We start from the raw sequence: 15,059 nt of genomic DNA, 5'->3' as shown, positions 1-15,059 counted from the left end.
TTGGTTTTTACAAATTCTTTTACTTTCTGTTAATCTGGAAATGTCCTAATTTCACTATCATATTTAAGAGAGAGTTTTGCAGGATATATTATTCTTCGTTGGCAATTTTTTTTCTTTCAAGGTTTTATTTCTATTATCCCATTGCCTTCTTGTCTGCACGGTTTCTGCTGAGTAATCAGAGTTTAGTCTTATTGTTTCCCTTTTGTAGGTGACTTTGTGAGTGTGATTATAATATGCCTTGGTGACTTTCTTTTGCAGTCTATCCTATATGGGCTTCATTGAGCTGTTGAATGGTCAGCTTTTCATCTTTCCTCATATTAGGGAACTTTTCTGTCAGCAGATCTTCAACGATCTTTCTGTGTTTTCCATTTTCTTCCCCTGTTCTGGAACTCCAATTATGTGAAAATTTTTGCTCTTGATTGTATCCGACAGTTCTTAAGTTTCCTTCATTTTTCCTCATTCTTTTCTCTGATTTTTCCTCAAAGTGGCAACCATGGATTTGTCTTCAGTTTCATTGGTTCTGTCTTCCATTGTTTCACATTTGCTTGTTGCAAATTTCTGAATTGCCTCACCGTCTCCCCTTTGGCTTCTCAGCTGTCCCATCTCCTGTGTAAACAATTCCCTATATTAAACTTGTTCTGTTTGTAACAGTGCAGTTTCTGTTTTCCTGGCTGATACGTCACTAGTAATAATTACAAAGACAATGACCATAAAAGAACCCTGGAGGAATTTTCACTTTATACTAATCTCTCTCTGTTTGATGCCTCCTCCTATGGGTTCTATCAAGGACTCTTGGTATTTTCTTAACCATCAGAATCACAGCAAAGGGAAAGTTTTTCTGTCTTCCTTTGAGATGGTGGGCCCAATCAGTAGTTTAACCAAAGGTCTCAAGGCAGTTTATAATATATACTGGGAGTTGCCAAGTGACCTCTGACCAACCAAGTAATAACTGGCACTTGGTCTTGGATTTCCATCTCAGGAGGAAAAATACAATCTCATTGCCAAAGGAATTGTTTTTTTCTGCTTCTAGCTTTTATAGACATATCATCGGCAAAAATGTAATGTAACATATCTGCAGGGAGGGGGAGAAGGAGTGCCTACGTCTCACTTTTCCTTTTACACATTTCACCTCAAAATAGAATAAAACATTTACTTTAGAGAATATTCAATATTCATTTTAAATAGAATAACCTCTACAGTTAATCAATAGCTAAAGATTCTGGAGAACTCTTCGCTCCTGCCTGGACGTGCAGAAACTCCTATTTAAAGAGTGAACTGTGTATATGAGCCAAGAATGCTTTTTGGTTTGGCAGTCTCTATCTGATCTTTGGGAGAGGTTAAAAGCCCAGATATACAGTGTGGAAATTCTGAAACTTCCCCTTAATGTAATCATCATTGTATGAAGGAGACCAGAAAGAAGAAAACAATCTATCCTATATGTTTTCAAAGCATCAAAATAAATTCAAGATCTTGTTAAAATTCATTATATTTATTTACCTTTTAATCATGATTTTGATGTACTACATGGTTTTTATCTAGTGTTTAAAGAAATTCTGTATATTGATTTATAATAGTGACAAAAGTCACTTTCAGATTTTTAGGGGTCAATTAATCTCTCAGCGATTGTTTGTTTTTCTACCTCTCTGCTCTTTGATCATTTAGATTAGCACCTCCCCTAGAAGTTAGGAACAAAAAGATAAGGTGGATGCGGGTGAAATTCTAATCAGTCATTTTTGTCACCTGTTAGAATGATTGAAGAAAGACCAGCTTGGGAGAAGGAAGCTGAACTTATTTTTTAAAATGTAATAATATATTAATGGATTTATTTGAGCCATCATATGGAGCCCCTGGGTGGTTCAGATGGTTAACATGCTCAGCTGATAACCAAAAGGTTGGAGGTTTGAGTTTACCCAGAGGGACCTTGGAAGAAAGACCTGGCAATCTAATGCCAAAAAACCAGCCATTAAAAACTCTATGGAGCACAGTTCTGATACACATGGGGTTGCCACAGTGGCGTCGCTAGGATTGGTGTCACCCCCCACCCCATCCCTCCACCTCAAGGGCCGAGCACCACGTGGTCTGCCCCTCCCTGGCTCCTTGCAGCTCCTCCCCTCTCCCATCAGAGACCCTCCTCTATGCCCAATGGTAGACACCACTGCCCAGCCTCCCACACCCTGGTGACTGATGAGTGATGGGGGGTGATGAGTTACTGCATTGAGTGATGGGTGACACCAACCCTAGTGACGTCACTGCCTTGGTGGCTGCTCCCCTGGTGGCAATAGCTCGCTCTCCACTGCTGCTGCTGCTGCCACCGCCACCGCCGTGGACCCTGGGGTCATTGTGGTGTCAAACCTGACAGTGTTGCAGGTGCAGTCGCATCCTCCCCCCTCCTCCCCTGCCACCCCCAGTGGTGCAACCCCCCTGGGTTGCCATGAATTGGAATTGACTTGAGGACAACTGGTTATGGTTTTATCCTTTGTCCCATTACTAGAAAGTGTTACAAAAAGGCTTCAGTCACTACAGAGAAGTTGTTTTTTTTTAAATCATTTATGGCACTGACAGTGTCAGTGACATTGACCAGAAGGCAGCTCCATATGTGCAGCTATGCTAATGAACAGCCTTTATCTATAACGGCCAAAACAAACAAACAAACACTCTACTCACATAAAAAACAAAAAGAAATACAAAAAAAAAAAAAAAAACCCAACAAGTCAAACCTCAATAGAGTTGACAGTATCTGATATGTCTGCTGATTTTATGACAGCATGTAGACCAGAAGCAATTACAATGGAGGAATATGGCTTGGACTCCTGTGGGTTTTCCCTGAGACAGTTGATTTATTTTGAACATACTAAAAGATGAGACAACTGTCCTATTTTTGGTGAGTTTGCAAGTACAGTGATGAAATTTTTCTAATGACAGCTTCTAATTAGGTATCTCACAGTTAAGGTAAACCCTCGATTATCTGCTAAAAATAGAATCGGTATTCAACTTCTCTGATGTAAGTACCACTTTGAGGTAGTAGGGCCTAGCAGGGGCTGTGTTCAGTTGCAGGCAAACTGAAGATGAAAATTATGTTTATGGTTTTGAACAAAAGTTTAATGCTAACTTTGTCTCCCTTTCTTAACATTTGTTCACTGCTCACCAAATGCTCACTGAGTGTCTCCTGTGTGTTGGATGGAGTGTGCAATTAGGTGGAAAACAAATATGTGCCAGATGCCATTAAGCCCTGGATTTATACTGATGAATAAGCCATGACACCTGACTTTTAAATTTTTTAATTTATTTTTACGTATTTTCCTTTTTTTTTTTACTCCTAGTCTTGGAGCTCTATGAAAACAAGAAGTAAACTTGCTCACTGCTGAAAGTAAGTAGACTGCTGGGAGGTAAGTAGGCTTTCAATCAAAATCACTCACTGCATTTTTCTTCAGATATGATTAGTTTAAGTCACTATAAATAATTTTCAACCATATAAGCTGATTTTGGAAGCAATATTGGCTCTTTCAGAAGAGTTATTGCAATAATCCTTCTTAGTTTGGAAAATTGATTTTGATGGTTTCCAAAGTTACGTAAGATGAAAACAAAACTGCACTGAGAGGAGTTCTTAACTCTTGGGAGTCACTGTTTTATTTTCCTGGATTATTTGATTACACAAATGATACAATAGATAATAATGTTCGTATCAGTGCAACAACCATGCAATTTGATCCTTATTTCTTTTCTTCTAGAAATGCTAACAGAAAACCTCTTGCTCTTCAACAAAACAAATAAGTGGAAAATGTTCAATTAATGCATGGTATAGCTGTGAAGAAAAAGAGCTGGATATTTCTGCCTTCTCATGCCAGAAAATAAGAGCTAAACTCTGACCTTGGAAGATGAACAAATAACATGTGTTGAAAGCAGGCTGATTGAAGGAAGCTATTCAAAGAAGCCTAAGGTGGTTGGAAACAGCAAGCAAAATAATAGCAAATGTGTTGTCATAACAAAACAAACTGGAGGCTTCCCAAGATAGAGGAGAGGTGACTCCTTCATAGGATGTTGGAGCTGAAAGTGGGCTTGGCACTCATGTTAACGAGCAAAGTGACTTGGCCACTTTGTCTGAAAATTTAAAAACAGATTTATTAAGGCTTTAAAATAATTGCAATTGGGGAACTACATAGTCCATTAAAAATGGAACAAGGTAATCTGGGGCAGTTTTGTCATACAAGTATTCTTACAGGGTAAAAGAGGAATCAAACCATAGGGAGGACAGTTACAGGAAAAATCAGTGAATATTATAATAATCACACTCTGATTGCTTCCTGGTTATTAATAGTTATAGTTAGTGATTACAGACAGTTCCACAGGATGCTCAGGCATGGTCACAAGATGATTATTTTCTTTGTCTCTCTTACAGAAAATACCTTGTTGGCAATAACATCTAGATAGCAGTCTTCCTGAGTACATGTATTTTGAGGGATGCAGATGGTCACTTGGTCAAGACTCCTGGGGGCATATGGCCTCACATCTTGATTTTGACCACTGAGGAAAAACATAGCTGTTAGACTAGAAATCCAGATTAAAATTATATAGTATATGGTCAGCATATTATGCCTCTGTCTCAGTGACTGCTCTGAAAACTTTTTTTCCCTGACACAATTCCCTTTGATCACGGATGAATCGAGTAGTATACTGCACTATCTAGAGACAAAGAAAAGAGACCAGAGGGATTAATAAAATGAAGACATTTAAAATATTTATTTTCTGCAGTTCCTGGCAAAGACTATGTAAATCACAAAATTATCAATTTGACAAAAGCAAGATGGAAGAGGACTGTGATCCACAGTGAAATGTACTTAGGATTTATTTAACCAGTGAGGTTAAAGTGTTGCATTGAATGGCACAGTGGTAAAGAAGAGGGAAGAGACTCAGATTTTGCTTCTTCTTCTGACACTTACTAAATAAGAGAGCCTTGGGTAGCTAAAGGCCAAAACTGTCATATTCATGAAATGGGACCAATACCACTGTACCTCCTTTAAGAATTTGACATTGAGGTTACCCACGCTGGTTCTAAGAGGTGATAAGCTAAGTGATTCTATTTTCCACAAAAAACTCCAAAAGAGTCAGAAAACCAGGAACAAAATTCCCAAAGATTTGTGAATGAGGATCATTCACTTGCTTCTGCTGGGAGAGTTAAAAAAACCAAAACAGAACATATTCTCAGGTGCATGCCATTTTGGAAGATGCTATTTGAACAGAAGTGCATTCATGGCCTTGCTTGAAGAATTATTAATTAACATAGGCTCATAGCCTAAGGCCAAAATATCTCAGTAGGTGGAAGTTTTTTTTTAAAGTTATAAATCTATCACTGTTTTCTGAGGTTTTGTGGTAATTTGCATTCACTAGGAAATTAAATGGATCTGTGACACGATTTGAGTTAAATTATTCAGTAAGTAATGGCAAGTTTTAAGGGGATTGAAAGTGATCATAATAATGGTGAGCCAACAAATTTTTGATGATTAGCATTGCAATGAATGTAAAAACACCAGAGGAGGGAAAATGAGGCACTTTTCAGAGATCATTTCCAAGAACATCTTTTACATTTACATGACCTATGGCCAAACTTGGATTTCTAAGTAGTCTATGCAAGTGACAATCACGTTAAAATCAACAAGAACAGAAGAAGCAATTTGAGAACTGACTTTGAAAGCAGCTATCCGGAGAAGAAAGCAAATGAAATAGTCACTGATAGAAACGGGGATGATTGAAGTAATACTTATAGGATTCCTCCCATGAGAAAGAATTATGCTTACAAATCCAGTGTGAATCTGTTTCTAAAAGACTTAGGTGTATAGCTCATTGCTCAGAAACACTTTTATAAAAGGATGAATCTACATTTCCAAAGTGATCAAAATTTTGTCTCAAGTTATTGTGTTTGAACCTTGAGGTAGAAACAAAAATACAGAAAAAGGTACATATATGCTAGTCATGACTAGCTAATTTAAGTACTTCACCAGCGTTGGGACTTGCACCAACATCTAGCTGAAAATTGTGCTTCTCAAACTTTATTATGCAAAGGAATAACACAAAGAGCTAGTTAACATGTACATTCCAGGGAAGAGCCCTGGTGGTGCAGTGGTTAAGCGTTCGGCTACTAACCAAAAGGTTGGCAGTTTGAATCCACCAGCTGCTCCTTGGAAACCCTATGAGGCAGTTCTACTCTGTCCTATAGGATTGTTATGAGTTGGAATCGACTCGATGGCAATAATAGGTGGGACCACAATTGATTTGTTAAATTTGGAGTAAGGCTCTTGAATCTGCATTTTAATAAACTTCCGAAGAGATTCTGATGTAAGTGACTGTAGCCCACACCTTGAGAAACGTCCTTAGACAAATTCCCAAGATTGAATTCTGAATTTGCACGTTTATTTTGGTAGTCAAGAGGAGTGGGTGGTTGGACAGACATGTATCCTCATATACTTTTTTTCATTAGTATAAAATCTTACCCCCATATCATATCCCTGTGTCTTTGTCGCATAGAGCCAGTGTAGAAAAGAGTTTCTGATCTTGGAAAAATCCCCCAGTTTCCTCATATTGAAAATAAGAGTTGGACTAAATGACGTCTAGACTCCCATGTAGTTCTAAAACTTTATATGCGTATCTTGATGCCTGGCAAATACTGCTTGAAGATTATGACTCATGTGTTGGCTAGTGTGAATGGAATGATCGGGAAAAAATAGAAATCAGTCTTTGAGCCATTAAATCAGTTAAAAAAGATTAAATAAGATTCTCCTCCTCACCTACACATTCCAGACCCAATCTAGGCCGCTTGAACGGCAGTTAGATACATGAATGCTATGCCTAAATGAAAAACGATTTTCTGTTAACTTTTCTAAAAACATTAAGCAAATGTCTACATATAGTTATCAGAAATCAGAAGTATGAGTTGCCAAGCTGACATCTCTGTGTGGATGGTTGACAGTGTAAACAAAAATCATGCTTAAAATAATTTTTAATAATTCTGTCACCAACAGGGTAAACACAATGTCAAAGGTATGTTACAAATGGTTGAATTTGACTAACTCTATGTTAAGTGAGAAACCAATTCCTTTGCTCAATGCTGTTGAAATATTTTCTTTATATGAGAGAGGGACTGTGAAATTATGTCGCAGAAAACGGAAGGCTGTTTAAACCGTAACATTCAAAAAACTATTGGAGGAATCATGACTTACAGGGCCTCTCATAGTACCTCTCATACAAGTAGTTAAAAAAAAAATATTTGTTGATTGAGAGTTGATTCCAATTACAAACACAAATTTACTCCATAATCTCTTAATTTACCAGTAGTGATAAAAATACTGCCCATTTTTACAATAATCTGATCTAAACCTTATGTAATACAAGAACTTAATATCTTTTTAAAAATTTAATGCTTATTAAAAGGCATTTGTAAATAGTTGTAGCAAAGCCCAACTAAAGTGGAATTTCATTTGTTCATTCACTCATTCACCAAACATCCACTCATTAACCAAACATCCACTGGATACTGTTCGAGGAACTGGAGTTAAAAGCAATGGAAAAAAGAACGCCAAATAGTTTCTGCTCTCATGGAACTTAAATTCAAGGAGTTAGACAAACAATAAACATATAAGAAAACAAATAAGTAATATAAGGAGCCCTGGTGGTACAAAGATTAGTAATTGGAATCCACCCAGTGGCTCTATGGGAGAAAGGCTTGGTGCTTTACTTCTTATCAGAAATATTGTAAGCTCTCCTGTAGCATCTCTTTTCCACTAAGCCTCTCTACTCAACTCCGAATGACCTCCGGCTGCCCTGAACTTCTACAGCAGAATTTAATTTGTAATTTAACACAACTAAATGCTATTGTCTTGTTTCTGGGTGGTTAGTCTAATCTTGATTGGATTGCAAACTTAAAAACAAGGATCATACTTTGTGCTATTTCTGACACTAACCCCTCCCCTTCACCCCTACTCTGCATGCCCTAGTGTTTAACATGTTAGATTCTTCATAAAGGTATCTGATTAACCAAATGTACAACCATCTGCAGTTTAAAGTTTTTAATGGGAAATGTTTCCCTGTCAAGATTCTCTAGGTGTGGTATAGAACCTCTAAAGGATTTAATGTTTTCATTTGCAACTGTAGGCACTCACCTCTGGATATACAGGTTACTTAAAAGAGAAAAACAGAATAAGGAGATATATTAAAAGGCTTAAGGCTTTATTCACGATAGAGAAATTTTACAAATATAGCTTTTAAAAATTATGTGTCAATCTATTATGTATCCCATAACATTAGAGATTTATACAAAGTTGGAAATGACAGAATGGATTTATGTACAAATCAAAAACAATCAATGTAAAGAATGGGTAATACACATGAAGAAGTTATGACAAACATCACTGGGTTCTGTAAATTGCCATACTACCTGTATATGTAATATTAATTGCACAAAGTATATCAAAAACATATTGCATAAACACAAAATTAAGTGCTATTTTAATTATTCACCCTTTAGGGTGTGAATATATTTGTAAACTTAACTGCACAATTTTGCTGGAAATGAACAAAAGATAATATCTACCTAACAACTTCATTTGTTTAAAATAATTAACACAAAATATAACTAATTATATCACCATACATAAACGTTATATTTTTTCCCTTTTAAAAATACAATTCAGTGGTAGCAGAGCTCTGCAAAACTTTTGCGTTCCACTGTCTAGTAGAAAATGGAAGAAATTAACCAATACATGATCCAGAAATGACACAGGATATCACCATTGATCTCTTGTTTACATTTTTGGTGTTTTTGGAATTATATAAAAAAATCCAAGTTTTAGAATTTAAAAAAAAACTTTGTTCTTACCATTGGCAGAACAATGTGTAGTACAATCTTCTTGTTTACTTACACCAGGATATAAATGGTAATTATAGTGCAGTGTGGACATACAACCTGATTTTAATACTCTCATCTACTGCAGAAATATATACCAGCTTTGTGCTCTTTTAAATCAAATTGAAAAGCAAAGAAAATAATTACTTTAAGTTGCTAGTCAAAGGATGTCTATATGAAAATTATAACCTAAATACATATGGTCCAATTTTGGCAATAATTTTTTATACTTTCCTTTAAGTCCTGGGTAAAAAGGACTGTCACTAGCCATTTATTTCATTAGGTGAGCAGAAAATACGGGTGGGAGAAGTTATCCGGGGTCACAAAAACATTAACAAGGCAATCATGATGTACTGAAGGATACTTTCATTTACTAATTTTATTAACTTATTCTTTGAGATATACCGCATGTACAATACTGGGGGAAAAAAAAAAAGCAGCTCACACAAGTTGGTCCTTTCAGACAAAGGCAATCTTTTACAACACTTTACAGCAGAAACAATTAAGTCGATTGAGACCTAAGAAAACTATCACTGTCTTTAAAAAATATTAGGCTGAATTATACAAAATTGCTGTTATCTGACAGTTTATGAACTACAAATATGGCAATTTCATGTGGTTCTGTCTAATCTATGGGGTTGCACTGATCTGTTTGACCACTACAGGTTGAAAATTTTGGTGGTTCAAAGTCTACAAGTACCTCAGTATGCATCATTGTATTAGCCCTTTCATGGAAATATATATAAAATATGAACCAATGTGATAGAAAACACAAGGTGTAACCAATCTATTCTTGGGAAAACAGTTAATATATCAAAACTTAATGTTTTGAAGAATCATATTATTTTGATCTGCTGCAGGACTGTGGGGGTTGGGAGTAGGCATACCTACATGTTGCTTCTAAGCTGGGATCTATCTCTATGTTGAGTTTTACCACACTAAATGTACTATATTCTTATTTGGCCTAAAAGTGTGTTAGATTTTCCTCAAATGACCATGAATAGACAAATTGGCAAAGCTTCTTTCACAAAGTCAAATCTTGCTTTCTAAATTAAAATGAAATAATTGACTGCATTTGAGAAAGGGTCCTTTTCGAACCTGAATCAAATGGAATACTCTCTTTTTCTCAAAAAAAAAAAAAATTAAGATAAAATGCAAACAAATAGACTAAAAACCATTTGAAATACCCTCTCTTTAGAGAGACCCAATTGCTTCATATACTCAGTTAAAAGCAAGAGCGAACACACGAAAAGTTATATTTTTTCCCTTTTAAAAATACAATTCAGTGGTAGCAGAGCTCTGTAAAACTTTTGCGTTCCATTGTGTAGTAGGAAACGGAAGAAATTAACCAATACATGATCCAGAAATGACACAGGACATTTAAAGTAAAATCTGAGAACAAATTCACAAATTAGGAAGCACTAATATAATTAATCAACAAAAATATACTTCAGTTCCAATGAAATGAGGTCAACATGAGATGATCATTTTTGTATGACTTCCTAATTTGAATTACAATGTTAGTGAAGATTTTAGAAGATACTCTATCAAATAATGATAGACCCGCATAAGAAGGAGGCTGTCACAGTTATAAGATCTGTCTCTGGTGGGTAGACAAACCAGCTTAACATGAAGTTGAAAAGAAAAAAGCTTGTTTAATACTTAATTTATTATTATGGCTTTTTGCAACATGGCAAAACATTACAGCTTAAAGCAGACATCATCTCCTCATAGAGGAGGAAGAAGTTTTGCAGTCAAATCAAAATTGTAATTAAGAAATCATTGGTATACCATCCTATTCAGTTTAATAAAAATTATACTATGACTTCGTGAACTCCAGCGATAATAGATTATGTAAAAAAGAAAAACCCTGTGGCTCCACTGGTGGAATAATAAAGGATACAATCAGAAATTTAGGTCCATCTATGCTTACAATTGGAGCCCTGGTGGCACAGTGGTTAAGAGCTTGGCTGCTAACCAAAAGGACGGCAGTTTGAATACATCATCTGTTCCTTGAAAACACTATGGGGCAGTTCTACTCTGTCCTATAGGGTGGCTATGAGTTGGAATCAACTTGACAGCAACGGGTGATGCTTATGATAATAAACATAAAAGACTGCAAAACAAATATAAAACTTAGAATAATCACAGCTCTATTAATAAAAATTTGTCATGTGCCTGAATACCAGAAAAGGAATTATTAAGGTATGCAGTGAAGGGAATGGAGCAGAGTAAAATATAAAACGTCTTTTTATTGTTCTTTGACCTCAAGTGCCTTTTTATCCGTATGGAGTACAGGGAGAAGATGTGCCTCGGTATTAAAGACCCAATGTTCCAGTGGAAGAAGATCGTCATCAGAAAATATTAAGTACAAATACCTGGCGAGAGAAACAAGAGCATATGAGACCCAAGAGACCATGTTAGGCAGTAAAACTACAAAGACACAGCAAAAATCACATCTATGTTGCCATTCATTCTATGGAGAACTACAGAGAACAGTCAAGTGTATCAAAACCCTGAGGGGATACACATTAACATAGAGTAAAAGCTACTCTGGGCTTTAGTATTAGTGTACCAGAACTATACAAAGCAGTTCCAAGTCATTAACTTTAGTAACAACTGAAAGACACACTTGCAATTATTGTCATGTGTGTAGAATAGCATCCTGAACTAGGGTCTACATCAGTCATGGCCTCACGGGAGCCACGAAGAGAAGCATTTAACTACCACATTAAAGAAAATCTAACCTGCAGGCTACATGAATGAAGAAAATGTTTTGTGACTGGTACTTTTTAAAAGCCTCTAATATTTGGGGGGAGTCCCTGGGTGGAGCAAATGTTTAAGGTGCTTGGCTGTTAACTGCAAGGTTGGGGGTTTGAGTCCACTCAGAAGCACCTCAGAAAAAGGCCTGGGATTTGTTTCTGACACACATGGGGTTGCCATGAGTTGGCATCAACTCCATGGTATATGTTTAATATTTGGGGTTATTTGCTCATAATAAAGACAACTATAAACATCTGTCCAGCTACCTCAGCCATATACTTTCAGAATAATTGTTACTCACTTTAGTGTCTCTGCCAGGAAGAAACTCTGTTGCACATCATCGTAACTCTCATGTCTGACGTAAACATCCCGTAGGCCTGAATAGCCTCCATTCACTTTGCAGTAATTTTCCAGGGCCTAAATTACAGAGAGGAGAGGCAAAAATGGCTACATTTAACTAAACTGATTGTCACTGATTTTGATTATTAGATCATCAAATTCAAATGAAATAAGGATTCAAACTGAATGAAAACTTGTAACGGAGTTTTAGGAGGAAAAAAAAAAACCCAATAGAATGTAAATGCAAATAAAATATGAAAAGCCAAAGGACATAGGGGCAGTATATCCCACCTAATAGAAACATTTAGCTCCAGAGTAATTTTTCACTGATTGTTACCACTTCCTCCTATGGTCTAGAGCAGGGTTCTGCAAACTACAGACTGCAGGCTAAATCCAGTCCACTGCTTGTTTTGGTAAATATTGTTTTCCTGGACCACGGCCATGCTCATTTGTTTATGTATCATCTGTGGCTGTTTTCGCACTGCAACTGCAGCACTGACTAGTTGTGATAGAGACTGTATGGCCTCCAAACCTAAAATATTTACTCTCTATCCTTTACAAAAAAAGTTTGCTGACCCCTGGTCTAGGGATATTGTTCATGTCAATTGAGATTATAAACTGCTGGTTGAGAAAGTGCACTGGACTGAAAACAGGTGCTACTATAATCAGAACATCTTACTTCTTAAAAATAGATTATGGGCTACTAAGTGGTGATGTTGGTGACAGAGCTCGAAGAAGAAAATCGAGGGCAGTGAGAAAAATGTGGCTGGCATTTAGTCCTCAAGTATACTTTTCTTTAGTTTGGGTTAGATGCAGTTGGGATGAATCCACTGCAACTACTTAGGGAGAGAAATGACCCTACATTCCTGTAGTTGTCTGAATATAATGAGTATTTGAGAAAGAGTCAGGTTGGGAAGTGTGGGGATTAAATTTAGAAATTTAGAAAAAACCTAAAAGTAAGCTGTCTTCTACTATGTCAGCTGCCGCTAAGTTGACTACTGTTTGTATTTTGAAGCTACATTAGCTGCTTTGTTAGTTAGCAGGCATACTTTCTACTCCCCAGATCCTGCTAATCCTATTAGTTATATGGTCAAATAAAAATTTTTATTGTAAAAAAACTGCCATCTGAAATCTGGTTCTAATTCAGAAGAACGTGGAGAAAAAGAATAAAGCTTAAGACTAAAGCCCTAATATCTGTAATGAAATAAAGAACATATAGAAAATATAAATGAGGTAAATTTAATCTTAGGTTCTCAGGTCATTTTTCATTGATCTTCCAGTTTTCTCTTATGAATCATATCTTGTCCTTTTTTTTACATACATAATTATATATCATTTTTCTCCCATTTAGTCCAACTATTAAGAAGTTAGAAAGCATAGACCTCGACATATTAGTTGAGGAAACCCTGCATGGCTAGAAAAGGGTTTTCGAGGAAAACAGGGCCCTAAGGATGTGTGCATCTGAGAAACGAGAAGGCAGTTGAATACTAGCCAGTTTCTCATGAGCAGAAACACTGCAATGAAGCTCAGCTTCCATCTGCAGATACTGATAATGAGGATATTGGTTTTTCACACCAGGGCTGGAGGGGAGGGAGCATCAGGCCATGAGAAGAAGCATTTAATTACCATGTTAAAGCAAACCCGACCAGCAAGCTACGTGAATAAAGAAAATGCCTCAGGATTTGGTACATTTAAAAGCCCCTAGGAAAATAGGTACAATCAGCTAAAAAAAGCTTTGAATAAATTCCACACTCCAGACAATGAGTCAATGCGGGAAAAGTACGAAGAAACTTTCACGTCCTATTATTTTTCCCTCCCTTCCTCTTTTGATCCTTTGTACAATTAAAAAGGTCAAATGCCAGACACATGAAACAGGCTAAAATACATATTTTAAAAAGGTAAAACAAAAAAAAAAAAAATCAGGATTTAGAGAAAATGAGCAAGCTTGTTACGGAACATAATGAAGCCTCATATCTGAGCATTTCCTAGAAAATATTTTAACCACAAAGCTTTTTTCTTGGCTGTTTCCTTGAGGTTCTTTCACGATATGCTAATGAAGGGCCAGGCAAGATAAATAGCCACCCTCTCAAAAAATAGAAATTTCTGTAAGTTCCTTCTTCTGTTATAGAAAAAAGTTGCTTTGGGGTATTTAGACAATGTCTAAGCATTTTCCTCTTCCCGGTTCACCCCCATGCATTCTCTACTCCCACAGTCCTCACGTGGCAAGCTATAGCAAAGAGTACAATCTAAAGTTCCAGAGTGGCAGGCTGACTTCCAGCTCTAGACGTCCTTACTGTGGCCTCAGAGATTCCTTGACCCAGCCACCATCACCTTCCTTATATGTAAAATGGGGTTAATGATGCCCTCCACATGGGGTTGCAGTGGGAATAAAACAAGATAATGAAGTTCTTGCTGTTGTTGGGTGCCATTGAGTTGATTTTTGACTCATAGCGACCCCACGTGACCAAGCAGAACTGCCCCATAAGGTTTTCTAGGCTGTGATCTTTATGGAAGTAGATCGCCAGGTCTTCCTCCTGCGGAGCTATTTGGGTGGGTTTGAAGCACCAACCTTTCAGTTAGCAGCTGAGCACTTAACCATTGTGCCACCAAAAAGGTCTTTAATTTTGTCAGGCTTTTAGTAAATAAATTTTAAAAAAAGGTAAAATGACAAAACAGGCATTTTTCATTTAAAAACTGAAATGCCTTCATGTCAAAAGTCTAAATTTTAAGACTTTAGGAATGTGAAGATCTCCTGGGCCCTTATAAATCAAATCTGTTGCTGCCAAGCTGATTCCAACTCACAGCGACCCTATATGAAAGAGCAGAACTGCCCCATGGGGTTTCCAAGGAACAGCTCGTGGATTCGAACTGATGATCTTTTGGTAACCAGCCAAACACTTAACCACAGAACCACCAGGGCCCTCATAACAGGTCCTCATTTTACTAATATCTCAAGAGTAGAAGCAGCCACATGTCTATGCATTGAAGTTTCCTCAGAACATCATTTTATTATGTTTTGGGGACTCTTAGCCTCTAGGCACAGGCACTCCCTCAATTTTACGCA

General features: G+C 36.8%; 1 protein-coding gene across 3 annotated transcripts in view; it reads right to left on the bottom strand.

The window, feature by feature from the left end:
• Positions 1-8,196: 8,196 nt before the first annotated feature.
• Positions 8,197-15,059, bottom strand: part of MAN1A1 (mannosidase alpha class 1A member 1) — a 198,628-nt gene continuing 191,765 nt past the window's right edge. For all 3 annotated transcript variants that reach the window (XM_023737188.1, XM_023737187.1, XM_004382733.2), the window contains exons 12-13: positions 11,958-12,073; positions 8,197-11,271 (exon numbers count right to left, since the gene is read on the bottom strand). In XM_023737188.1, the coding sequence (XP_023592956.1) occupies positions 11,145-11,271; positions 11,958-12,073 (243 nt within the window). In that variant the 3' untranslated portion in view covers positions 8,197-11,144. The remainder of the gene's footprint in view (positions 11,272-11,957; positions 12,074-15,059) is intronic.

This window comes from Trichechus manatus, unplaced genomic scaffold (genome assembly GCF_000243295.1).
Source record: "Trichechus manatus latirostris isolate Lorelei unplaced genomic scaffold, TriManLat1.0 scaffold00098, whole genome shotgun sequence".
Lineage (NCBI taxonomy): Eukaryota > Metazoa > Chordata > Mammalia > Sirenia > Trichechidae > Trichechus > Trichechus manatus.
The sequence above is the reverse complement of the archived record's forward strand: the minus strand, read 5'-3'. Positions and strand labels throughout refer to the sequence as shown.